We start from the raw sequence: 27,779 nt of genomic DNA on the forward strand, positions 1-27,779 counted from the left end.
GACTTCTGAGTTTAAGAGAAGTAGGAGACCGTGAACTTCCAATACTGGATGGAAGTGATAGTAGCCTCACCCCCAATCCCAGCAGCCAGGGCTACAATGAAAGGAGGCAACAGCTCGAAACATCTGCATTTATTACAAACAAGGGTGCAGACCCGAGACTCCAAACACATTATGAGGTCCTGACCTACGACAGTAAGACACGGACAGAGGGGTGGGGAACATCGAGGTATGTGTCTAGGTCACAGGAAGCCCCCTCAGGGTCCCCTCCACCTTTGGTCCAGACGACACCTTGGCCCAGGTGTCCCTGCTGCCAGGACACACCTAGGCCTGGGGTCCAGCAGCCGGGTGGCCTGTGAGGCTGGTGATGGGGAAGCAGGGACTCAGAGTCCCTCTCCTCTCTGGGGAAGTCTCCCTCTAGGACCCAACGGTTTCAGCCTCACAGCAACCATTACACACATTTTGGAACAGAAAACAGGTAAAATATTAAGCTAACAGTAAAATTAAAACACTGCAGGGAGGACACCTGAGTGGACAAGTGGTCAGAGGCTGCCCTGTCCACCTGTGAAAGGGGCCAGGGCCAACCGGGGCAACCAGAACCGTGGGTAAGTGTGGGCCTCCAGGTGGTCCCAGGAAGGGTGCAAGAAGGGTCCAGGGAGGCTGGGGCTCCACCTGAGGCGTTCAGATACTCAGGAGGCCACCCACTCGCCCGCACCGTGGGTCTGGTGCTTCAGAGACAAAGCTGGGGACAAGCCCTGGCCTCATGCCATGGCTAGGCATGCCACAGAAACCGGAAGACAGTGCATCCTGCCCACACAAAAGCTGTGCTGTCCTAGTATGACAAGCACCCCTGCTCCAGCCCCAGGTCTCCCTGGGGTGGCTGGAAAAGAACCGTTCTTTGGGGTTCCAGGAAGCATAATCTCAAGTGAGGAGGGGAACACAACATGGTCCCGGCAACTCTGACATGGACTGCTTCCCACACCCCTCGTCGCCATCACCAGAAGCCTCATGTACAAACGGGACACACACACACCACGCCCGGGGAGAGAGGCCCACACCCGCACACCCATTCACACACGCAGGACAGATCAGCTAGTAGCCAGAGATGCCAGGGCGTGCTCAGGGGACTGCCTTCGGGGGCTCCATGTAGGCCGGATTATAAGGAGGCTGGCTGGCAGGGTAGGGCAGGGCTGCACCTCCTGGAAACAGAGGACACCAATTAGCTGGGGCCACGGCTGCAGGGGGTCACGCATGGCGGAGTCGGCAGGCATACTCACCAGCCATCGTCTCATGGTAGGCAGGGGGGCCCGTGGGCTGGGTCGGGTAGGGTGCTGTTGGCATCCCCGGCTGGGGGACCACGGAGTGGTAGCCCTGGTACGTTGGTCCAGGGTAGCTGGGCGGTTGCAAGTAAGGGGTGTGGGTCACCGTGGTGGCCATGGTGGTGGTCACAACCGCTGCAAAGAGAGCCCCAGTCAGGACCGCCGAGCTGGCCACCCTCCCTCCAGCTCAGGCCAGTCAGGGCCCCGATAAACCCACTGCCACCACCCGGGGTCTACACCTGTCCCCAAGGGGTCACCGTGGGGCAGAGGGGAGATGCTCACGTTGCGGGCGCCGGCACATCTTGTACAAACAGCAGCAGGAGCAGGTGCAGCAGACAATGACGGTGACCACAGCGATCACAAAGAGGGTCACCCCGATGGCGATCACTGTGCCGAACCTGACAGAAAGCCAGTCAGCGCTCCAGTGGCCGAGACTCCACACTCCCACTGCTGGCAGCATGGGTTCGATCCCTAGTCAGGGAACGAAGATCCCACATGCCGTGCACGGCCAAAAGAAAAGAACCTAAATAAAGCCAGTCAAGATCCAGGGCTTCTCGCCCCCACCCAGGACCAGCAGTCCACACCACACCCACTCCCAGACGGCACCTCTCTAGCTGGAGGAGACTGGGCAACACAGATAAAGCCACTTCTGGGGCGTGGAGCTTGAACCTGTTTCACCCTCAAGTATATGGGGTTGACCTTGGCTGCCCCCGGGATGCCCCTCAGGAGCTTGGGAGACAGCTCTTCAGGTGTCTTCCCCCATACACACATCTTGTCCACCTCCAACGAGCCAGCAGCACATGCACACCCCGTATCCACCACCAGCCAGGCCTTGGGTGGCTTGAATCCAAAACTCAGACGTGGGCGCGACAGACCAACTCATGGCCTCTGGGCGCTCACAGACCATTAGAGGAGGCAAGGGTTGAAGGGAAAATGACTCAGGAAGCACAGGTAATGAATCACAGGGAGAAGTTTCCAGGAGTGGGGAGAGGCCAGTGTGGCCAGGACGGCGGGGAGTGGTACGGCTGCAGGCCCCCGGGGTGACGGTGAGCCTGCGGCGTGCCAAGCACCATGCCAGGTGTCACACACCCTCACTCCAACCCGAGGGGCAGGCAGGGGGGTCAACCAAGAGCCAAGCGAGAGGAGGCCTCCCTGCCCACTTGGGCTTAACCCCCAGCAAGGCCCAGGCCTGAGTGGAGAGTCTGCCACCTGAGAAGACTGGCCCTGGGCGGGAAGTCCACCAAAGCCGACTCTCAAGGGCAGCCGCAGCCCCCTGCTGTCCTCCCCTGTTCCCAGAGGCCAAGCAGTATTCCTTCCAGTAAAAGGGAACTGCACCAACCAGCTGTTCCATTAAAGCATGGAAGGGGCTTGGTGAGCTGTGAGCTATAGGCTCCCCTGCCCCTGAGGCCTGGGGGAAGGTCGAGGGGAAGGTCCCCACCCCCCACCCCACTTCCCCACCCTGGGTGGAGGGTCTTCCATCTCATAGGCCAGCTGACATCACAGCTTTGGGATGGACTAAGGACAGACCCTCCCGCCCCAGACTCAAAATACCCAATCGCATTCATAAAACAGGAGCCACTGGCCACTGTGCGGCCCAGACCAAGGCCCCAAGACAGGAACAGTGGGAGTCAGGAGGTGCCGCCTGTGCGCGCACAGGCACACACACACACACACACATACACACGCGCGCGCACACGCACACACACACACACACACACACACACGCAGGAGCACGATGAATGACACATGATTGCAGGGCCGCCACCACCAATCTCTAATCTCTCTCTCCCACTCTCTTCCTCTCTTTTGTCTCTCTCTCTGACACAGCACTGGCACAGAAGCTCACCCCATGTTAGTCTCTGCCTTCACTCAGGGGCCTCCTGCACCCCGGGGGCTTCCCCATTCCATCCCGAGGCCACTCAGTTTCAATCTCCTCCCCTTCCAGGAAAAGTAAAGCGAATCTCCTGGGCCCTCCCTAGCCCTGACGTCAGAAGCTGGAAGGACAGAGCCTCTTAAAGACACAGTGCGGTGGATGCCCCAGCTGTACTCCCAACTGGTGCCAGGATGGGGGAGGGAAGAGCTCCCGGAGTTGCCTCCCCACCCCATTGTCCATGGGGTCCCCAACCACACTCCTGCTCTGCCTGGCTCAGCCCACCAGCCCCGTTCCAGCCGTCCACTCAGTGGGTACCTTCAGCCATCTGAGCCCACCAGCAGATCCAGAGCCTGCTGGCTACTCCCCTCAGCTCCTCTTCTCCCACCAGTGCATGCTGGAGGTCTCAAATCTGAACCTACCTACCCAAGTCCCCTTGGCCAGCCTGTCACGTCTGATCTTGTCGCTCCTGCTCAAGAGACTAGTATGGCTCCTGGGATCATGCAGGAATTTGCTTTATAATTTCTTTGTAAACTCTGTGTAACGTGTGTGTATCTGTACTTCTCTCTTTCTCTGGACTTCCCTGGTGAATCAGATGGTAAAAAATCTGCCTGCAATGCAGGAGACCCGGGTTCGATCCCTGGGTCAGGAAGATCCCCTGGAGGAGGGTATGGCAACCCACTCCAGTATTCTTGCCTGGAGAATCCCATGGACAGAACAGCCTGGTGGGCTACAGTCCACAGGGTCACAAAGAGTCAGACACAACTGAGTGACTAAAATAACAACTAATAGTGTGATAAGAGAGGGGAAAAAATCTAGCATTTGTCTCATCAGAGAGTAACACAACAAAGCACATGTCAATCTCTAATTAAAAGTCTAAATAAAGGGCTTTCCTGGTGGCTCGGTGGTAAAGAATCTGCCTGCTGATGCAGGAGACACAGGTTGGATCCCTGATCTAGGAAGATCCCACATGCCATGGAGCAACTAAGCCCGTGCACCACAACTTCTGAGCCTGTGCTCTAGAGCCCGGGAGCCACTACTGAAGCCCCTTCGCCCCAAAGCCCGTGCTCCACCACAGGAGAAGTCACTGCAGTGAGAACCCCACGTCCCGCAACTAGAGAGTAGCCCGAGCATCAGCGAAGACCAGGCACAGCCAAAAATAAATAAATAAAATTAATCTTTTTTAAAAAGTCTAAATAAAATAAAACTCCCTGTGTGGCTGGGGGGACTCCCACCCTCCCTCCTGTATGATCCAGCCACATCACCCTCCTTTCAGCTTTTTTTTCCGGCTGTGCCATGTAGCATGTGGGATCTTAGTTTCCCGACAGGGACTGAACCTATGCCCCCTGCAGTGGACGCACAGTCTTCACCACTAGGCCGCCGGAAAGTCCTCCTGTTAGCTTCTGGAAGCACTGTGTGCTCCGTCTTCCCTCAGGGCCTTCATACAGGCAGTTCTTCCTACAAAACCACCCCGTTGGCTCTTCCCATTCCTATACAATTCATTCTTGGTCACTTTTCACATCTCAGATCAAAACATCACTGCCTCTAGGACACCGCCCCTGACCATGCAGAAAAGGTCAGACTCCTTGATAAACGCTCTTACAGAATCAACTGCCTGTCTACTTCAGTTTATCAACACACACTCCTTTGGATTGTGTGAGCACTGGATTACCGTGCATCTTGCCTCCAGCCTATGGATTCACGGAGGCACAGACTGCAACCAGCCCTGGATCATTACTGTGTCTCCAATTCCTGGCCGAGACAGTGGGTGCTCAGGAAGTACCTGACAAGTGAATCAAGTCACTCAGGGATCCCGTGGGCAGCATCGAGTAGGACAGCAAGGCCTGATGCCCTGAGGAACAGCAATATATGAGGGGTGACTGCAGGGTGGGGCAGGGATCCGTGGCCCCAACAAAGCCACCATATGAACAGAATCACACCTCCGAAGCCTGAGGCTACCCCCCAGAGGTCAAGTTCAGAAGGTGAGAGTTGGCCTAGGAAGGAAGGGACAGAAGGGCAGGGGAGGAAGAGCCCAGGCAAGGAGCTTGCAGCAGGGCTGAACGGGACGGTCCCTAGGAGGCCAAAGACCCCCATTGTCCCAGAAGTGAAAGGGCTGTCTCTGGAGCTGGAAACCAGCATTCCCACCACCACACTGGCCAGGCAGCACATGGCCGTGACCCAGTGGGTACAAGAACTGCGGGAAGGGTGCTGTGAGGGCCAAGAACTAACACAGGCTGGCCATGCCCATTCCTCAGCTACCAGACCTCCCTGCCTTCCTGGTGTATTGTCACGGCAAAGATGGCACAGAGGGTCAGCAGTGACCAGCCTGGGGCCCTCAGCCAGAGTTTCCACCGCTCGGGTGCTTCAAAACACGCCATTCCTGCTGGATGATCCTGTGAGTGAAAGGAGCTGGGAAGGGACAATGACATCAGGACCCAAAAGGACCGTGATGGGGAACCAAGAAAGCTCAGGGGTCAGGGGACCTCAAGGAGGGCAGGGAGGGTGCCCCCGAGCTGCCCCCAGGAACCCACATCTCCTCTGCTCCCTGGGGACCTTGTTCTGCGATGTGGAATCCACGTTTCTCACAAAGTACCCAGTGCTCATTCACCAACCAGGCCATCTTACTCTTTCCTGCCCTTCTCTGAACCCTCTCTCTCAGCACCTCCTACAGCCATTCTTCAAATGTCACCGATCCTCAACACACTCCATCCCACCCAAACCCAAGCCCTTCATGCGAACCCCATTCGTTCTCTGTCCTGGATCCCCGAGCAGGGTGGAGGGCAGGGCACGCCACCCCGGCCCCTCCCCCAGCCGCTCCCGGCTAGCAGGCAGCCTCCCTCTGGCCAGACCAGGAAACCATGGCTGCCTCCCACATGGCCCGCCACGCCCGCCCCACCCGTTCCTATCGTCCTCCAGGAAGTGGTGGTCTTCATCGGAAACGCCATTCAGACGCTGCCCCGACCCCTCCCTGGTGCCCCCCCAGGAAGAGGCCCACACTGGCTGGATGTCAGACCGTGATATGACATGGTGCACTATCCGCTATCGTAGCACCTTTACCACACCCGTACCTGCCATCACTATGCCCCCAGCACCACCACTGCCCCCTCACCACCACCACAGCCACCATTACGCCAACACCTCCCTGCCACTGTCCCCCATCGCCACATCACGACCTACTATCATACATCTGCCTGTCGCCCCACTACACGCCACCACAGTGCCCATTACCATCAACCTCTCCACCATCAACACGCACGCCTGCCCCAGTAGCACACAGCCACCATCATTCATCACCACTCTATCCCACCACCACTGTGCCATCACCACCCACTCAGCCTTGTAGCCAACACCTCTTCCCTGCTGCCACCACCTGATCACTATCACCTTTTGCCACTATCGCCCCCATCACGGTCACCCCCTTCCCATCACTTACACCTACAGCCCACACCGTCACCAAGGTCAATGTGAACCTCCACCCTCAGCGTTTCAGCTGTCAACCAGTCACCCCAATCCCCAGCACAATGATGAAGACGACTTCCCAACACAAGAATCAAAGCTCCTGGAGCTCAGACATGGCGACAGCTTCTCCGGGGCCATACCCCAAGGACTCTGTGCCACCCCAGTCCCCGCAGCCCTCTTGAGCCCCCCATCACCTCTGCCAGGAAGATGTACCGAAACTGCAGGTTACGTACCTGGCCACGGGGTCACTGTCGAAGCCGGAGTCGAAGTCGTCAGTGAGGATACTGCAAACAGGAAATCTCACAATTAACCACCTGCACCCCACCCAGCACACCAGTAACAAACACGACCTTAGCACACACACAGAACATGCACGAAAGCCAACCCCACAATGGGCCAGAAAGGTGGGGCCCTGGTGGCCCCCAGAGGCCAGATATCACACATACCAGGGTTTCAGGCTACAAAGCCACACATCCTTCTAAAGCACACAAGGGACATTCTCTAGGAGAGACCACCCAGGCGGCTCAGACAGTAAAGAATCCACCCTGCAATCCAGGAGACCTGGATTCAATCCCTGGGTCAGGAATATCCCCTGGAGAAGGAAATGGCAACCCACTCCAGTATTCTTGCCTGGAGAACCCCCATGGACAGAGGAGCCTGGTGGGCTACAGTCCATGGGGTCGCAAAGAGTCAGACACGACTGAGTAACTAAACACTAACACATATGAGGCCACAAAACCAGCCTCAAGATCTGAAAAGGTAGCTATCGTACAAATTATCTTCTCCAACTACAATGGAATGAACTTATAAATCAGTAACAAAAGACCCACGTCATAAAGTTAAAAACAAAATGCTAAAAACAAAAACTGTCATACCTTGAGAAACCAACATATTACAACAGAAGAGCTGTAGCTTAAATAAGAAATCAGAGAGGATATTGAGAAATCTGTAAAACCAAATGAAAATAAAAACACCACTGGTCAAAACGGGTGAAACACAGCTAAAGAATTCTTAGAAGGAAATGTAGAGCTTCGATAGTGATATGGTAGGAAGCCAAAGACGACAGGAAAAACGTAATAGAACAGACTCCCAAAATAAGGAAGGAATTAATAAAGATAAGTGCAAAAGTCAAAGAGAATAGTAGCCACAGAAAATAACAGAGAAGATGAACAGAACCAAAGCTGGTGGACCTCTGGCCAGACTAATGAAGAAAAGGAGAAAAGATGCAAGAAGACAAAAATACAGAATGAAAAGAGGTAAGATGAAGAAGCTCTATACAGTCAACAAAAACAAGACCAGGAGCTGACTGTGGCTCAGACCATGAACTCCTTATTACCAAATTCAGACTTAAATGGAAGAAAGTAGGGAAAACCACTAGACCATTCAGGTATGACCTAAATCAAATCCCTTATGATTATACAGTGGAAGTGAGAAATAGATTTAAGGGCCTAGATCTGATAGATAGAGTGCCTGATGAACTATGGAATGAGGTTCGTGACATTGTACAGGAAACGGGGATCAAGACCATCCCCATGGAAAAGAAATGCAAAAAAGCAAAATGGCTGTCTGGGGAGGCCTTACAAGTAGCTGTGAAAAGAAAAGAAGTGAACAGGAAAGGAGAAAAGGAAAGATATAAGCATCTGAATGCAGAGTTCCAAAGAATAGCAAGAAGAGATAAGAAAGGCTTCCTCAGTGATCAATGCAAAGAAATAGAGGAAAACAACAGAATGGGAAAGACTAGAGATCTCTTCAAGAAAATTAGAGATACCAAGGAACATTTCATGCAAAGATGGGCTCGATAAAGGACAGAAATGGTATGGACCTAACAGAAGCAGAAGATATTAAGAAGAGATGGCAAGAATACACAGAAGAACTGTACAAAAAAGATCTTCACGACCCAGATAATCACGATGGTGTGATCACTGACCTAGAGCCAGACATCCTGGAATGTGAAGTCAAGTGGGCCTTAGAAAGCATCACTATGAACAAAGCTAGTGGAGGTGATGGAATTCCAGTTGAGCTATTTCAAATCCTGAAAGATGATGCTGCGAAAGTGCTGCACTCAATATGCCAGCAAATTTGGAAAACTCAGCAGTGGCCACAGGACTGGAAAAGGTCAGTTTTCATTCCAATCCCAAAGAAAGGCAATGCCAAAGAATGCTCAAACTACCACACAATTGCACTCATCTCACACGCTAGTAAAGTAATGCTCAAAATTCTCCAAGCCAGGCTTCAGCAATACATGAACCGTGAACTTCCTGATGTTCAAGCTGGTTTTAGAAAAGGCAGAGGAACCAGAGACCAAATTGCCAACATCCGCTGGATCATGGAAAAAGCAAGAGAGTTCCAGAAAAACATCTATTTCTGCTTTATTGACTGTGCCAAAGCCTTTGACTGTGTGGATCACAATAGACTGTGGAAAATTCTTCAAGAGATGGGAATACCAGACCACCTGACCTGCCTCTTGAGAAATTTGTATGCAGGTCAGGAAGCAACAGCTAGAACAGGACATGGAACAACAGACTGGTTCCAAATAGGAAAAGGAGTACGTCAAGGCTGTATATTGTCACCCTGCTTATTTAACTTATATGCAGAGTACATCAAGAGAAACGCTGGGCTGGAACAAACACAAGCTGGAATCAAGATTGCTGGGAGAAATATCAATAACCTCAGATATGCAGATGACACCACCCTTATGGCAGAAAGTGAAGAGGAACTAAAACGCCTCTTGAAGAAAGTGAAAGTGGAGAGTGAAAAAGTTGGCTTAAAGCTCAACATTCAGAAAACGAAGATCATGGCATCTGGTCCCATCGCTTCATGGGAAGTAGATGGGGAAACAGTGGAAATAGTGTCAGACTTTATTTTTTGGGGCTCCAAAATCACTGCAGATGGTGACTACAGCCATGAAATTAAAAGATGCTTACTCCTTGGAATGAAAGTTATGACCAACCTAGAGAGCATATTCAAAAGCAGAGACATTACTTTGCCAACTAAGGTCCGTCTAGTGAAGGCTATGGTTTTTCCTGTGGTCATGTATGGATGTGAGTTGGACTGTGAAGAAAGCTGTCGAAGAATTGATGCTTTTGAACTGTGGTGTTGGAGAAGACTCTTGAGAGTCCCTTGGACTGCAAGGAGATCCAACCAGTCCATTCTGAAGGAGATCAGCCCTGGGATTTCTTTGGAAGGAATGATGCTAAAGCTGAAACTCCAGTACTTTGGCCACCTCATGCGAAGAGTTGACTCATTGGAAAAGACTCTGATGCTGGGAGGGATTGAGGGCAGGAGGAGAAGTGGACGACAGAGGATGAGATGGCTGGATGGCATCACTGACTCGATGGATGTGAGTCTGAGTGAACTCCGGGAGTTGGTGTTGGACAGGGAGGCCTGGCGTGCTGCGATTCATGGTGTTGCAAAGAGTTGGACACGACTGAGCGACTGAACTGAACTGAAATAGCTATAAGTACCACAGAGCTTTTAAAAAACGTAGTAACTGGAAGTTCCCTGGCGGTCCAGTGGCTAGGACCTGGCATTTCCACTGCTGTGACCCAAGGTTCAATCCTTCGTAGAGGAACTAAGATCCTGCAAGCTGTGTAACGCAGCATCCCACCCCCCAAAAAAATAATAGTAACTTTGAACTGAACAAACCACCTGCAAAAAAATCATTTGGGAAACAAGTGAAAGCAACTGAAGACTAGTATTAAAAGCTATTAAATAAACTGTGGTAATTGTGCCAAGTGTATTCCAGATATACGACCATATTTCTTTTTAAAGGACTCACTTGGGACTTCCCTGGTGGTCCAGTGGTTAAGAATCTGCCTGGCAATGCACAGGACATGGGTTTGATCCTGGGCGGGGAACTAGGATCCCATATGCCGTGGTGAGCAACTAAGCCTGAGTACACACGGCAACTACAGAGCCCACACACCCGACAAAAGATCATGCATGATGGAACTAAACCCAAATAAATAATTATTTAAAAAATAATCATAATAAAGGACTCACTTGTACTGATAAAAAAACTAACATTTAAGGAGACATTTTCATGTCTGGGATTGATTTTAAAAGACCCAGGAAACAAAAGTAGTGGAAGGTAGGTGGAACATTAGCAGCAGAGTATTGCTAACCAGGGGGGCAAGCAATGGGTATATGGGGTTATTAATCTCTTTGCTTTTGTATGTATTTGAAAATTCTCAAAAAAAAAAAATTTGAGAAACAAACAGAAAAATTCAAGAGAATTAGGCATAACTATATCCTCAATTTGAAGGACAAGTAAAGCAAAGGAAAAAATATTTTCAAAAAAATCAGTGTGCAGGCTTTGGCCAGCAATAACAGAGTAAAGCACACCAAGCTGAGATAAGGCGGGCAGGGGCGGAGTGGGAAGAAACTTCCATGGAGGTGGGCCTGGCATTTAAAGCCTCCTTTCTCCTAGGGGCACCAGCCTATTTCAGAAGGGCAATACTCTAGGCAAGAAGACTAGTGCGGGTTGCCATTTCCTACTCTTGGGGATCTTCCTGGGATTGCACTCTCATCTCCTGCAGGGGCAGGTAGATTCTCCTTTTTCTTTTTTGTTTTTAAAACAAAACTATTTTATTGAGGTCTAGCCTACTTACAGTTTAAATTCGTTTAATTATTAATTCAAATTTTATTTTAAATGCCTTTAAGATAATTTTATATTTTAGATAATAAATCAAGACTTTTCTCTGTTCCATATAAATTCTGTATCTAGCCGAAAGTTTCACATGTTTACTCATTCTATTCTGCCTTTCTTTTGTTTTTTTTTTTTCAGTTTGTTTAATTGGAGGCTAATCACTTTATAATATTGTGGTGGTTTTTGCCATATATTGACATGAATCAGTGGCAGGAAGATCCTTAACCACCGAAGTCCTGAACAGCAAGGAGAAACTCAGCAAGGAGCTCAGCTTCTACTCGCCTCAGTCTCTGCAATCAGGCCAAGATGACCTTAGAGTGCTCGTGTCCCTGGCAAAAGCAGTTATCAGTCCTTCCTGGAGGAAGTCCTGAGCTCCAAATGGCTATAATTCATTCTGCAAATACAATGTCTGGCACACAACTGATGATTTCCAGGAACACGAGAACATTAGACAACAAGAAACAACGGAAACGACCGCCAGTAGAAATATCCACAGGTGTCCACACACTGCCGTTCTCAGACTCTGACCTGTGTTCAAGGAGATCAAAGGAAAAAAGATGCAGCAGTTTAGGAGAATGGCAAACAAAAATGAAACAAATAAAAATTCTAGAACTAAAAAATCATGCAAAAATCAGTAAGTTATTAGACATATAATATAATCAATATAATCAATCAACTAGAAGACAAACCCAAACAAATATATACACACTAAAGCCTAGAGACACAAAAGGATGGTAAATGTACATACAGAAGACAGTAGGTGAAATATGGAAAACAGCTGTAGAAAAGGTCTTCAGTTCAGTTCAGTTCAGTCGCTCAGTCGTGTCCGACTCTTTGCAACCCCCTGAATCGCACGCAGCACACCAGGCCTCCCTGTCCATCACCGACTCCGGGAGTTCACTGAGACTCACGTCCATCGAGTCAGTGATGCCATCCAGCCACCTCATCCTCTGTCGTCCCCTTCTCCTCTTGCCCCCAGTCCCTCCCAGCATCAGAGTCTTTTCCAATGAGTCAACTCTTCGCATGAGGTGGCCAAAGTACTGGAGTTTCAGCTTCAGCATCATTCCTTCCAAAGAACACCCAGGGCTGATCGCCTTTAGGATGGACTGGTTGGATCTCCTTGCAGTCCAAGGGACTCTCAAAGAAAAGGTCTTACATGTGTGTAATTAAAGTCCCAGAGGAAGAAATGTGAGAATGGAGTAAAAGCAATCTTTAAAAAAAGGCATGCTATTAAAATTATTTTTTTCCTAGCAAAAATGATAAAACAAACAAAAAAAATAATGGCTGCAAAATTTCCAAAACTGGCAGGAAACAAACAAAAAAACCAAGCCAGATTTCAGAAATATCTTAAGCCCCAAGCAGCAAAAATTCAAAGAAAAACACACCTAGGTACATTACAGTAAAACGTAAAAACCAAACATGAAGAGAAAAAACTTGAAAATTAGAGAAAAGACATGCTACTGGCAAAGGAGCAATAATAAAACCATCATCTGATTTCTCAACAGAAACAACAGACGTTAGAAGACAATGGAATGAAAGCTTCAAGATGCTGAACTTTGCTGAAACTTTATACCTTCCAACCTATTAATCCATACCAGGAAAAAATCCTTTAAGAAGGAATGTAAAACAAAGACATTTTCAAACAAACAAAAGCCAAGAAAATTTGACACCAGTCTACCTGTATGAAAGGTAGAAGGAACAGGTCTCAGATGAAACTTAAACACGAAGGAAGAGAAAATAAATATACTGATAAAGGCAAAAAAGACAACTAAAATACTGTCTTTGGGAAATGCAAATCAAAACCACAATGACATATCGCCTCACACCAATCCAGACAGCTATCATCAAAAGAACACAAATAAAAAACGTTGGCAAGGATACGGAGAAAAGGGAACTCTTTGGCCCTATTGCTGGGAATGGGTGTAGCCACTGTGGTAAACAGTATGGAGGTTTCTCACAAAATTAAAAATAGGGAATTCCCTGGCAGTCTAGAGGCTACGACTCTGGGCTCTAACTGCCAAGGGCTGGGCTTCGACCCCCAGTTGGGGAACTAAGATCTTGCATGCTACTCGGCATAGTCAAAACAAAAGAACAAAAACCCTGAAAAGAGAACTAACATATGACCCAGCAGTTTCACTCCTTGGTATACATCAGAAAAAAAACCACTAATTTAAAAAGATGCATGCAAAAAAAAATTAAAATAAAATAAAAAGATGCATGCACCCCAATGTTCACAGCAGCATTATTTACAATTGCTAAGGTACAGAAGCAACCAGTGTCCATCCACAGATGAATGGATGAAGATGTGGTATGTGCATACATGTGTGTGTGCACACATACATGTACACAATGGAATACTATTCAGCCATAAAAGAATGCAATTTTGCCATTTACAGTACCATGGATGGACTTGACAGCATTATGCTAAGTGAGATAAGTCAAAGAAAGTCAATACTGTAGGATATCACTTATATGCGGAATCTAAAAATACGACAAACTAGTGAATACAGCTAGTAACTGGCAACCCACTCCAGTATTCTTGCCTGCAGAATCCCAGGGACAGAGGAGCCTAGTAGGCTGCCGTCTATGGGGTCGCACAGAGTCGGATATGACTGAAGCAACTTAGCAGCAGCAGCAGCAGAGAATACAGCACAAGAGAAGCAGACTCACATATACAAAGAACAAAGTAGTAGTTACCAGTGGGGAGATGGGAGAGGGGCACCACAGGGGTGGCAGTGTGGGAGTACAAACTATTGGATGTAAGATAGGCTCAAGGTTGTATTGTACAACATGGGGAATATAGCCAATATTTTGTAATAACTATAATGGAAAGTAACCTTTAAAAATTGTATAAAATTTTTTTAGATAACCATGAAAAAAATTCTACATTTCTCTAAAGAAGACATACAGATAGCCAAAAAGCACATGAAAAGATGTTCAACATCATCGGGAAATGCAAATCAAAACTACAAAGTCTCGCCTCACACCAGTCAGAATGGGCATCATTGAAAGGTCTAGCAACTTCCTGGTGTTCCAGGAGTTGAGTGCAGGCTTCCACGGGAGAGGGCACGCGTTCTGTCCCTGGGTAGGGAAGTTCCACGTGCCGCGTAGTACGGCCAAAAACAACATGGGAATTAATAATGGGGGGGACTTTCTTGACGGTCTAAGGGTGAGGGCTCTGCACTTCCACTGCAGGGGCACAGGTTCAATCTGGTCAGGAAAGTAAGATCTCACACGCCTCATGGCCAAAAAAACAGTCTACCAACAATAAATGTTGGAGAGGGTATGGCGAAAAGGGAACCCTCCTACACTGTTGACGGGAATGTAAATTGGGACAATCACTATGGAGAACAGTATGGAGGTTCCTTAAAAAAATAAAAACAGAACTACTCTAAGATCCAGCAATCCCACTCCTGGGTATATATCTGGAAGAAACCATAATTCGAAAAAATACATGGACCCCAATGCTCACTGCAGGACTATTTATAATATCAAGACATGGCAACAACCTGAACCAACTTATATACAAAACAGACTCGCAGATTTCAAAAACAAACTTATGGTTACCAAAGGGGAAATCAGGGTGGGAAGAACAAATCGGGAGCTTGAAATGAACATATACACATTACTACATATCAAATAGATAACCAACAAGGACCTACTGTTCAGCACACGCAACTCTACTCAATATTCTGTAATACCCCATATGGGTAAACAATCTGGAAAAGAAGGTACATATGGATATGTATAACTGAATCACTTTGCTGAATATCTGCAACTAACACAACATTGTAAATCAACTATAATCTAAATAAATTTTAAAAAGAAAGAAAGGGAATAAAATACTGTCTTTGGGGTTTATAGTATTACAAGAGATAAAGGGAGTATCAGACATAATAAAATGAGCAATTCATCAGAAAGTAGAAACAATCCTAGATACGTATGCACCTAATAACAAAGTATTAGACCTCATGAAGCGAATACTGATAGAACTAAAAGAATAAACATATCTATAATCTCTTGGTAATCAACAACACAAGAATAACAAAACCCAATAAGGATAAAAAAGATCTAAACACTATTATCAACAACTTGACCTAACTGACACTTATAAAGAGTACACTTAACAACTGCAGGGAGAAGGCAATGGCACCCTACTCCAGTACTCTTGCCTGGAAAATCCTATGGATGGAGGAGCCTGGTAGGCTGCAGTCCATGGGATCGCTAAGAGTCGGACACGACTAAGCAACTTCACTTTCACTTTTCACTTGCATGCATTGGAGAAGGAAATGGCAACCCACTCCAGTGTTCTTGCCTGGAGAATCCCAGGGACGGGGGAGCCTGGTGGGCTGCCGTCTATGGGGTCGCACAGAGTCGGACATGACTGAAGTGACTTAGCAGTAGCAGTAACAACTGCAGAATATATCTGAAACACTCACCAAGGTACAGGATATTCTAAGCCATAAAATGAGTCTCAATAAATTTCAAAAGACTGAAATCTTTTTAAAAAGTTTTCTTTTTTTTTTTTTTTTGAAAGGTAGTACCAGTACCATTTTATTTAGTGTTGTAGGAAGTTTTTAGGTTACTTCTCAAAAACAAAAGCAAAGAAATTAAAAATTCCCAAAATAACAAGGCAGGAGATAAGAATTCTACAATCCAGAAATGCTGGGTGAGCTTTCAATCAGAGGGAGGAAGAGGTCACGTCAGTAGCTGACACAATAGATACTGAGAAAACCACAGGGTTGAGATTGGTGTAGAAATTAGAGGGTAAGCTCTCTGCCCTCCCCCCAACGGCAACAGATCCTTCAGCCTTGAGGGACCATTCACCAGTGAATGGGTCTAAAAGAGAAAGGGCATGAGGAGTGAAGATCACGCCTAATTTTACAAGTTGCCTCTGGCCTTCAGTCTGGCAGGTGGCTAAGAGTTGTGGACCCTCCCCACTCCGTGCCCTTCTGAGCCCCCACTGTCAGCTGAGCTGGAAACCACACACGTGTGCCAGTCACTGCCCACACACCCTCCACTCTGGGTCAATGGCTGTTCGTGTGGCGAAGGGCAGACTTTCTTGCTCTTCCATCCCGCTACCTGGGGAGGCTGACCCACAGGAAATAAAAGGGGTGGGCAGGACATCTGTCAAAGCCCAACAACAGAGATGATATAAAACAACTGGGCAAAGGATTGACTTTTTTTTCCCAGATGCTGACCTCCAGTGGAAGTTCATCACAAGCTGTTTGGTATTTCACTGGATGCTTCCCTGAAGTACTGACTGGTCTTCTGGGGGTGGGGGGTGGGCAGCCAGGCAGGGCCAAGAAAAGAGCTGCTCCTGCTTCTGCAGGGCATAGCCTCCTCCAAGGACCCATCAGTTCAGTGTGCATTCTCAGCAGCCAGAGGCTAAACCAGACTCTGCTGGTGCACACAGCTGGGTGTAAGCCCTGAGACCCATACCGGCTGCAGGAACTCCAGCCCTCCAGTCCACCTGCCCCTGTGAACAGCCCAGCGCTGACTCCAGCTTTCCCAACTGAGCTCTCCCTCACAGTAGAGTCCTCAAGGACAGGTGTTAACCGGCATCCTTGAGAGGCGCAGGAATGCTACCCATGGAATTCTGTTCCAGCAGCTGGTAGAAACCAGGCACTCTTGAAGTTGATTGTCCTTCATTCTCCAGAGTTCTCGAGTGGCATCTCAGAGCAGAGGAATTCGCTCTCTTAAACACAGACCGGGACCCATCCCCGAGGTCCTAGCAGCAGATCTCCCACAACGAAAAGCTTTCGGGAAGAACTCGGGTCTCCACGTGAGTTCTTCTCGGGAGAAACCACTCAGCACCCCTGCCACCCAGTACACGGGGGTACACAGTCCAAGTACACTGACATCAAGTACAAAACATTGCATATCAAATATATACACGTATACCTCCAGAGTTCAAGCAAACATCCAGTTCTCTTTATAGGGATGTAAATAAATCTCGTAGCGCTACAAAAATACAAGTCGTCTGAGAGGTTTACAGTGGTCCCCAGTATGAAGGAGGGTATTAAATAAAACAGCTATCGATAATTAAAAGTGAATTAGTTCAATCAAGTTACAGTATCATCCTTCAGATTAAAGTGCTCTCGTATTAACTAATGTGGCAGCAGACGTGATCCTGAGAAGGAATCCCACTGCCAGTCATCTTGCCTCTTAACTTCAACACAAGAATGAACACAGAGAGATCTGTGTTTATAACTGCTCTCTCCTCAAGCCCTACCCACGCCCTTGGCCTATGACATTCTCTCCCGAGGAGAGATGTTGGGATTTGATGAGATTCTGTCTCAACTGGAACAACAACAAAAAATGAGTAATATAGAAAACATTCTCATATTGGGTTACTAACAATGAAATTACCTGAAGAGTCTGAGTTGTTTAGTTGCTAAGTCATGTCCGACTCTTTGTGACCCGGTGGACTGTAGCTCATCAGGCTCCTCTGTCCATGGGATTCTCTAGGCAAGAACACTGGAGTGGGCTGCCATTTCCTTCTCCAAAAAAGTTTTCATTTATATGGCCACGTGAGGTCCTGGTTGTAGCACACAGGCTTAGTCACCCCGCAACGTGGGGGATCTTAGTTCCCCAAGCAGGGATCAAGGCCGCAACCCCTGTATTGGAAGGCGGATTCTTAACCACTGGACCACCAGGGAAGTTCCAAAAAACCAAAATCTTAAAAGAAAACAACACAATGAGATATTACTACCCAGCCACCAAAACTACAGAAATTGAACCTTTCTAGGAATCAGCAATAATCTGTATCTTATTGCCTGGTGCCCCGGTGGCTCAGTGGTAAAGAATCCGCCTGCCAACTCAGGAGACGCAGTTTCGATCCCTGGGTTGGAAAGATCTCCCGGAGAAGGAAATGGAAACCTATTCCAGTATTCTTGCCTGGAGAATCCCACGGACAGAGGACTGACGGGCTACTGTCCGTGGGGTTGCAAAGAGACAGACATGACTTGGCAACTAAACAGTATCTTAACTAAAGTGTTAAATATGAGAAGTATACATTTATTAAAACTTGATTCAAATGAAGCATTTATGTACTTATACCTCAATTTTTAAAGAAACATTTACAATACCAAGTTTGGAGAGGGTGTGGGGCAAATCTGACGCTCTCATCTGGCTGGTGGGAGTGTAAATGGTAACAAGTGCTGGATGTTTCTGTCAAAATTGGACACATGCCCCCAGTGCCTCAGGATTTCCACTCCTAGATATTTTCCCACAAGAAAGATATTCCTTCTAAAAGGCACCAGAGATTTATAAAAGAAGGTTCTTAGCATCACTATCAAAACAGCAGAAACCAGGAACTCCCAGCGGTTAGGACTCCATGCTTTCACTGCCAAGGACTTGGGTTCAATCCCTGGTTGGAAACTATGATTCCACAAGCCACACTGAGCTGCCAAACAGGAAAATAAAAAATGAATAAATGAAAGAAAACCTACATACATGGACAGATATGCTATGCTGATGGACTGGAAAACTCAAGTAAAAAGTCAATTCTACAAAAACAGTATAAATCAATGCAATCTAAGCTGGTTTTCTTGAGAAGCTGATTCTAAAATTTATATGGAAATACAAAAGACTAAAAATAACTAATATTGAAGAATATCAAAGTATAATATAAAGACACAGTAATTATAAGTCTGCTTTAGCCCAAGGATAGTCAACATAATGTAACAGAGAGCCTAGAGACATCTACACATGTGGATACTCAATCTGTAGCAAACCTGTCATTGTAGAGTGAGAGAACTATCATTTTCTGAGACACTATAGTATAAATGTTGCTTGGACAATCAGAGAAAGTATCTTTAAAAAATTCACCGAAAAATTCTTCTTCACTGAAAATTTCGTGATGTGTCAGTTTTGGAAATTTCACAGTAATAACTTTGTGTTTATAATATACACAGGCTGGAACAAAAACAAAGCAAAATGTGAATGGTAACAACAGTCCTAAGTCACATAATAAACCCTTGGTCAATTTTAAGCTCCAACAACTTCACATAGTGATTGTATCATTTTCTAAAAACGTACTGATACATCTCTAGTCAATAACATATTAACAAATGAAACGATCTCTACTGACTTATACAACTACTACTATGCATACTTAAAGCATACAGGGGCTTCTGTGGTGGCTCAGTGGCAAAGAATTTACCTGCCAAACCGAAGCAGACACAGGTTTGATCCCTGGTCTAGGAAGATCCCACATGCCAAGGAGCAACTAAGCTGGTGTGCCCCAACTACTCAGGCCGTGCTCTAGAGCCCAGGAGCCACAATTACGAAGCCCATGTGCAGCAATTGCTGCAGCCCACACACCTAGAGCCTGTGCTCTGCAGTGAGAAGCCACCACCATGAGAAGCCCTCACGCTACAACTGGAGAATAGCCCCCACTCGCCACTGCAACTAGAGAAGTCCACACAGCAAGGAAGACCCAGCACAGCCAAAAAAATAAATGAATAAATAAAAATCATTTTAAAAGTAACAGAAATGCATAATATGTGCACCAAAAGATATGTACAAAGATGCTCAGAGCTGCATTATTTGCAATACCCCTCCCAAAAAAGGAAACAATCCAGATATCCACCAACATTACAATGAATCAACTGTGGTCTAAAAACCTAACATACACCAATGGAAAGGAACAAACAACACAGTATGGATGAAACTTACATGGTGAAAGAAACCAGATAAGAAATAGAGGTATGATGTCACATGTATGTCTGTGTGTGTTGAGTAACAGAGCAGTTAAATGTTACGCTTGGGGATAACAGAGGCCATACTGATTGGGAAGTAACCCGAGGGGGTTTCCAAGATTCCATGATGTGTTAATTCTTGCCCCAGACAGGTGGTGGTTTTGTGGAGTTGAATGTGTTTAAATTTCAATAATTCACCGAGCTGTATGCTTCATATTTGTGTACTTTTATGAATGTATGATATATACTGCCTCCAACCCCAATAAAAATTCTACTATAGGGACTTCTGGAGAAGGCAATGGCACCCCACTCCAGTACTCTTGCTTGGAAAATCCCATGGACGGAAGAGCCTGTTAGGCTGCAATCCATGGGGTCGCTAAGAGTCGGACACGACTGAGCAACTTCACTTTCACTTTTCACTTTCATGCATTGGAGAAGGAAATGGCAACCCACTCCAGTGTTCTTGCCTGGAGAATCCCAGGGACGGGGGAGCCCAGTGGGCTGCCGTCTATGGGGTCGGACAGAGTCGGACACGACTGAAGTGACTTAGCATAGCATAGCATGGACTTCCCTGGTGGTCCAGTAGCTAAGACTCCACGGTCCTAACGCAGGAAGCCTGGGTTTGATCCCTGCTCAGGCAACCAGATCCCACATGCCACAACTAAGAGTTTGCATGCCGCATAAAAAGATCCCTCGTGGTACAACTAAGACCCAGCCAACCAAGACCTGATGCAGACAAATAAAATAAAAATAAACATAAAAAAAAAACTAAGCTGTAGAACTTAGAGATGCATGTTTGGGTATTATAACTCTAAACAAAAGCAAGGCTATATAACAGAATCAACACTATCTTAGAGGGATGAGAGACAGTGATTGACAGTGAGCTCAAGGGGACGGCTGCTGTCTTGACCTGAATAGTGGTTATGCAGATATTTGCTTTATGATAAATCACTGAGCTGTACATTTATTTTAATGCACTTTTCTGCATGTGAATTTTATGTTACAACAGAATAAAAAACAACCTCAAGGAATGAGTTTAATAGTAGATTAAACATATATGAAGAATTAAATTAACTAAAAGGTTAGAAGACATAATCTGGAATGCAACAGAGACAAAAATATGGAAGAGACAGACTAGGAAATGTGGACACTGGAGCAGAAGATGCAGCATGTCTAAATGAGTTCCAGAAGGAAAGGAGAAGGAAGGCTAATATTGAAGAGTAGCAGAGAATTTTCTAGAACTAATGAAAGACACTAAACCACAGATTTAAGAAGCTCACCAAATCCACATTAGCATAAATAAAAAGAAATCTAGGGACTTCTCTAGCAGTCCAGTGGTTAAGACTTCGCCTTCCAATGCAGAGGGAGCAGGTTAGATCCCTGGTTGGGAAGGCAAGATCTCACAAAAAACCAAAGCATAAAATAAAAGCAATAATATTGTAACAAATTCAATAAAGATTTTTTAAAAATGGTCAACATAAAAAAAAATCTTATAAAAATAAATCTGTACTTCAATATATCATGGTGTAACTGAAGAATACCAAAGTCAAGAAAAAAAATAATCTTACAAATCTGTCAAAGGGGAAGAAAAAAGAGTTTTTTTAAATGCTGGACAACTGACTATTGAACTGGTATCTCTACAGAGATAAAGGAAGCCAGAGAAAATAACCATCAACTTAAATCCAGCTCAGAGAAAATATTTCTTAAGAATGAGATGAATGTAATTTACCATATTAACAGAATAAAAATAGAAAAATCATCTAATTATCTCTAAAGATGCAAGAAAATACTTAACTAAATGCAAACTTACTTCATGATTAAAAGTCCAAGGAAACTAGGAACAGAAAGGAACTTCCTCCACCTGATAAAGGGCAGGTATGGAAAGCCACGGAGAAGGCAATGGTACCCCACTCCAGTACTCTTGCCTGGAAAATCCCATGGACGGAGGAGCCTGGTAGGCTGCAGTCCATGGGGTCACTAGGAGTCGGACACGACTGAGTGACTTCACTTTCACTTTTCACTTGCATGCATTGGAGAAGGAAATGGCAACCCACTCCAGTGTTCTTGCCTGGAGAATCCCAGGGACGGGGGAGCCTGATGGGCTGCGGTCTATGGGGTCGCAGAGTTGGACATGACTGAAGCGACTTAGCAGTAGCATGGAAAGCCACAGCTAATGTACCTAATAGTGAATGCTTTCTCCCTGAAATGGAGAACAAGACAAGGATGTCTCTCATTACTTTTTTTTGTTGTTCTCACTTTTTTCATCATTGTACTGGAGATTCTGACCAGTGTGATAAGGCAAGAAAAAAACAATGAAAGCATACAAATTGAAAAAGAAGTAAACAATAGAAGAAAAAATGGAATTAAAAAAAAAAAGGCAATACAGTAAGTGAGAAAGAAAGAAATTTAGAACAGAGGAGACAAATATAAAGAACAAAATAAGACAGCAAATATTGAATACAATCCCAGAAATCCAATAATTACCTTAAACTTTAATGGAATAAATCTTCCTGTTTTTTAAAGCTATCAGAATAGATTTTGCAGTCCTCTTCCCTGGTGGTGCAGTGGATAAGAATTCACCTGGCAATGCAGGGGACACAGGTTCAATCCCTGGTCTGGGAAGATCCCCCATCCCTCAGAGCAGCTAAGCCCGTGGACCACAACTATTGGGTCTTGGCTCTAGAGCCCAGGAATCCCAACTACTGAAGCCGCCATGCCCTAGAGCCCATGCTCTGCAACAAGAGAAGCCACCAGACTGGGAAGCCCTCACACTGCAACTAGAGATTAGCCCCCACTGCTGCTGCTGCTGCTGCTAAGTCGCTTCAGTCGTGTCCGACTCTGTGCGACCCCAGAGACAGCCCACCAGGCTCCCCAGTCCCCGGGATTCTCCAGGCAAGAACACTGGAGTGGGTTGCCATTTCCCTCTCCAATGCATGAAAGTGAAAAGTGAAAGGGAAGTCGCTTAGTCGTGTCCGACTCCTAGTGACCCCATGGACTGCAGCCTACCAGGCTCCTCTGTCCATGGGACAGCTAAAAAAAAGGCCTGTGCACTGCAATGAAAACCCAGCACAGCCAAAAATAAATAAATAAAAATTTAGAATAAAAAGTAAGGGGGTTCATATTGCCCACAGACTATAAACTTTGCAACACACAGAAATCAAAGAACACAACAGACTGAGTGGTTGCCTATGGAACGAAGGGAAGGCAATGGTCATGGACGATTAAAATAAGATGTGTAAGATGGTGGGGGTTTGGACTTGCCCAAACCAACGATGATCACTTGCCATGAGCTGAGGCGTGTGACCACCTCAACTCTCTGGGGCCAAACACAAGAAACACAGAATGGCAAAGGAAGACACACATGGGAGCCCCTTGGTTCCTGCCTACAAAACATTCAAACCTCAGATGCAATGTAAATCCATGGGCCATGGCAAGAAAACATAGGTATGGCCCACAGTGGGATACACACAGACCTGCACAAATCACACACAACCCCCACCAGGTGCATGCAAACACTGCGGGATACACTCGCGCCAAGGGGACCACCCTGAGGACATGCTGGTACACACCAGGGGTAAGCCACAGGGCTGGCTGGGGCCACCAACCCCTGAGAAACCTGCTCAGCACTCGAGGCTGGGGGAGAGGCGCAAGGGCTCACGGGAACAGAAGGTCCGGGGGAGTCCAGCGAGTGCTCCACCATCAGCTCGAGAGGACTGACAGGCTGGATGGACAGGCTCAGGCCGCCCACCTCATGACCTCAGGTGCACTCACCTGGCCTCCGGAGCATGGCAATCTTCCTCAATCCACATAACCTGCTTCAGCACATCCGAGCAACAGTACTGGTCGTTACAGTTGCCGCAGCAGAAATCAGGACAGACCCAAGGGTCGACCTTGCGCCCGTGAGAAATCATACACAGCTCACTCTGGGCTGGAACACATAAAAATACTCTTCACCCACGGCCACGGGGCCAGCCTTCAGCCCTGTCCCAGCCCACACCGCCCCTTCCCCAGCAAGGCCAGTAGGCCTGAGCCAGCCGGGCCATCTCCGCAGCATCCTCTGGCCACTGCCCCAACCAGCCTCGCCCTCTCCCGTGGGCCACAGCAGAGGCACCCACCTGGCCCCCTCCCTCTCCCATCAGTCCATTTGCCCTCCAGATGGGATGGTGAACTTTCTACATGTGGGTCCGACTTGGCCACTCCTCAGCCTCAAGCCAGGGGATCAAGCCCAGGCTCCACAAAGCAGCATCCAGACTACAAAGGACCTTGAAGGTCACCCCATGCTCCACCTTCAAATCAACTTACCACCCATTGAGGTCTTCCTCTAGGCCCCCTTCTATGGGAGCCACCCAAGTCCAGCAGTCACACCCCCACAAAGCAGTCCCCCCTGTAGCTGGGGACTACACGTTCTTTTTTTCTTCTTCTTTTTGGCCATGCCACATGGCATGTGAGATCTTACTTCCTCGACCAGGGTTCAAACCCACGCCCCCTGCACTGGAAGCACAGAGTGGACTGAGCTGTTCTTAATCCTCAGGTTCTGTCCCCACTACTCAGCCATGGCAGCCTTGGCCCCGGCTGGACACTCCGACTCCAAGGGCCAGCCCTCATAGACCATAGCCTTACAGCAGGCTGTCTCCTGACCAGTTCACCATCGGCCACAGTCACTCCCACCAAAGTGTCCAGGTCGTGTCCCAGCACTCTTGCTGGGCCTGCAGCAGGCGGCTAGGAAATGTCCGTGCCCTCAGTAGCCAGGCACCATGTGGAGCCTCAGAACCATCACACGGCTCTTAGCCAGATCTGGGATTTAAGTACACCTGGCTGACAGGTGTGGAAATAGACCACAGTTTGCTGACTTCCAGGAAGCTGCCACAGCCAAATGTTCCCAGCATCCTTGGGCTACATCAGCACAGACCTGGTGTCCACCAGCAGGAGAGAACAGTCCTGGATGCCACCCTGACAGACCCTAAATGGAACACCCAGTCCAGCAAGGCCCAGACAACTATGGTAGACTGGGGATGGTCCTGACGATAAACCCTGAGGTAGAAAGTCCTGGCACAGCACTGGGACTCTAAGAACCCTGTCTGACCTCACCCCCAGGGCAGCAGGTAGCGTCTGGAGACCCAGCCTGGTCAGTATATTTGTCACTCCCAAACATTCCTCTTTGGGCTAAGGATGATTTTCAGCAGTTTATTTTTAAGCAATTGCAAACAAAGGAGAAGCTCTGAAAACTGAGTAGGAGTTACCCTTTTGCAATAGATATTTGCAAGTATAAAGGAAATCTTCATTTGTGGCTCAGTGGTAAAGAATCCACCTGCAATTGCAGGGAAGATCCCCTGGAGAAGGGAAAGGCAACCCACTCCAGTATTCTGGCCTGGGAAATCCCATGGACAGAGGAACCTGGCAGGCTACAGTTCGTGGGGGTCACAAAAGAACCTAAGAAACAACTTCACTGCCATACTAGGAAGAGGGTAAGGACCATATCTCTAGAAACCTATCAAGGCTGCAGGCACAGATTTCAATCTGTGTAACAATTTTACCCCTTCTTTACTGGGTTTTTCCTTGTGAATCCCAATATTGTGACTCTTTCGCCTTTAGTTCAAAACAGCATTCAAGGTGAGGGCTTCCACCATTTAGACAAGTTACTGTTTCCTTGGGTCTCCCATGCAAACCGGACGTATAGTGGTAGTGTTAGTCACTCAGTCACGTACGACTGTTTGTGAACCCATGGACTGTAGCCCGCCAGGCTCCTTCCTCCGTCCATTGGATTCTCCAGGCAAGAATACGGTGTGGATTACCATTCTCTTCTCCAGAGGATCTTTCCGACCCAGGGATCGAACCTGGGTCTCCTGCATTGCAGGCTACACGGAAGACCTAGTCCACCATTTGACCAAGTTACTCAGTTTCCTTGGATCGCTCATGCATTCCAGAGGTATACCTGGAATGTTGTTCAACTTTTGTTTTGCTCCTGTTCATTTGTCTGGCTGCTGCTAAGTTGCTTCAGTCGTGTCCGACTCTGTGCGACCCCATAGATGGCAGCCCACCAGGCTCCCCCGTCCCTGGGATTCTCCAGGCAAGAACACTGGAATGGGTTGCCATTTCCTTCTCCAATGCATTGAAGTGAAAAGTGAAAGTGAAGTCACTCAGTCGTGTCCGACTCTTAGCGACCCCATGGACTGCAGCCCACCAGGCTCCTCCATCCATGGGATTTTCCAGGCAAGAGTACTGGAGTGGAGTGCCATTGCCTTCATTTGTCTCACGTCAATGTAATTAGTAAACCAGCCAAAGAACCTTACAGGGCAAGAAGAGGAAATCTTTCCATCCCAACAGTATCAAGCACCCTGGGGCCACTGGTGGAGCAAAATCCAAAGACAGAGGCATTGACTGACCTCCTTGAGAAGGGTCAACTAGGTGGTAGGTGGTGCTCTGGGCAAAGCTGCAGGGCAGAGGGTGGGCCCACCAACAGGGCCAACCCAGCCAGCCGTCCACCTGGCCGAAGGTAAGGCCAGCACAGCCCATCCTACTGGGTAGCTCAGGTGACCTACCTCCTTTTACAGACTTTCCAGCCACAGCCCAGCCCAAGCTTCTAAGCTGGGCCTGAAGACACAAACAGGTTGAGTGTTTGAGCCAAAAGTCCATGACACAAATGTTCTTCTGAACCCCAGACACTCTGAACCAGTCTCCAGTCCTCACTGGAACTTCCCACCCCAAGCCCTCCAGATTCCTCCCAGTCCCCAGGAATAAAGTCCTTCCCTTGGAGAAAAACACCCACCCCAGAAGGATCTTCAGCGTCCTAGGGAGATGGGTGGGGCAGGGGGAGGGCACTCTTCTACTTCCCTACCTTTAAAAGTTCCCCAGCCGGGCCTCCACCGTCTGGGATTCATCAGTCTACAATCAACCTACAACAGTTAAGTGTCTCATCCAACCTTGGGGACCAGCCTGAGTGGTCTCCAGAAAGGCCAGAGCAATGGAGGCAGAAGGTGGAGGCTCCCAGCCAATAAACTGAGGCCAGGGAAGGGGCCTGCAGCGGCCAGGCCTCCCTGCAGCCACCACCCCTCGCTAAGGCCAGGCAGGAAATCCCACCCCAGCCTCTGAGAGGGCAAGCCCTTGGGACCCTAGAGGACAGACCTCCCCGCCAACCACCACCACCATGCCAGGGCAGAACAATGACGGCAGATGCCCGGGGTCTGGGCAGTGTCAGTGCAGACGGGAGGGAGGCTGGGGTGGAGGACAGACCAGTCGTGGGGTCCGCACACTGCCTCGGGGTTATGAGGCTCGGTTGGGGTCCCTGGGGGGACGGCGCCGCTTGGGCTTGCAACCAGGGACGGCGCGGACATGGCCGCCTCCCCTGCCTGCCCGGGACGAACTCCCCGGCACCCGCCAAGACTCACCTCCCTCAGGCGCCGGGAGCAACAACAGCAAGAGCACCAGGATGCGGGGCGCGGGGGCCGGCGCGGCCATGGCTGGGAGCGCAGGGGGACGGACGGACGGACCGGCAGACGGTCCCGGTGTGGCCGCAAACCTCAGCGACCCGCGCGGCCGCAGGCTTCCTCGCCCCGCCCCGGCCGTTCCGGGAACCCCGCCCGGGGCGAGAGGAGGGACGGGAGGAGGGGAAGCGGACGCGCCTCCCAGCCTCGGGGCCTGGGACGCGTCCGGTGTCGGCCCCTCTGGGGACAGGCTCCCGGACGCAGGCGACCACCCAAGTTGCCTTCGACTCTGGCCCTTGCGCGCCCCCACCCCGGGCCCCCGCCCTCGGGTCCGCAGAGGGGTCTTCGCGGGGATCAGCT

General features: G+C 48.3%; 1 protein-coding gene across 5 annotated transcripts; it reads right to left on the reverse strand.

The window, feature by feature from the left end:
- Nucleotides 1–114: 114 nt before the first annotated feature.
- On the reverse strand, nt 115–27,559 carry SHISA5 (shisa family member 5). Of its 5 annotated transcripts, none has more exons than XM_027522373.1 (6): nt 27,384–27,559; nt 23,770–23,926; nt 6,879–6,929; nt 1,599–1,714; nt 1,275–1,451; nt 115–1,196 (listed from the first exon to the last, which is right to left on the reverse strand). In XM_027522373.1, exons 1-6 carry the CDS (start codon nt 27,451–27,453, stop codon nt 1,117–1,119), a joined length of 651 nt encoding a protein of 216 aa, XP_027378174.1. In that variant the 5' UTR covers nt 27,454–27,559; the 3' UTR covers nt 115–1,116. The 5 variants fall into 5 exon arrangements, with proteins under 5 accessions (XP_027378174.1, XP_027378176.1, XP_027378175.1 ...); XM_027522375.1 differs by having other exon boundaries at nt 1,599–1,787; nt 27,384–27,491; XM_027522374.1 differs by lacking the exon at nt 6,879–6,929 and having other exon boundaries at nt 27,384–27,549.
- Nucleotides 27,560–27,779: the final 220 nt, after the last annotated feature.

The sequence above is a fragment of the Bos indicus x Bos taurus genome, chromosome 22, assembly GCF_003369695.1.
Source record: "Bos indicus x Bos taurus breed Angus x Brahman F1 hybrid chromosome 22, Bos_hybrid_MaternalHap_v2.0, whole genome shotgun sequence".
In the NCBI taxonomy this organism is placed as follows: Eukaryota; Metazoa; Chordata; class Mammalia; order Artiodactyla; family Bovidae; genus Bos; species Bos indicus x Bos taurus.

Bases quoted from the DNA above. Each gene is read 5' to 3' on its own strand.
- SHISA5 (XM_027522373.1), bottom strand. From the start codon at position 27,453: ATGGCCGCGCCGGCCCCCGCGCCCCGCATCCTGGTGCTCTTGCTGTTG. The intron at 6,930-23,769 runs GTGAGTGCACCT...TCCTGTTTGCAG, and splicing joins TGCCATGCTCCGGAGGCCAG to TATCCTCACTGACGACTTCG. The intron at 1,197-1,274 runs GTGAGTATGCCT...CTCTGTTTCCAG, and splicing joins CTACCATGAGACGATGGCTG to GAGGTGCAGCCCTGCCCTAC.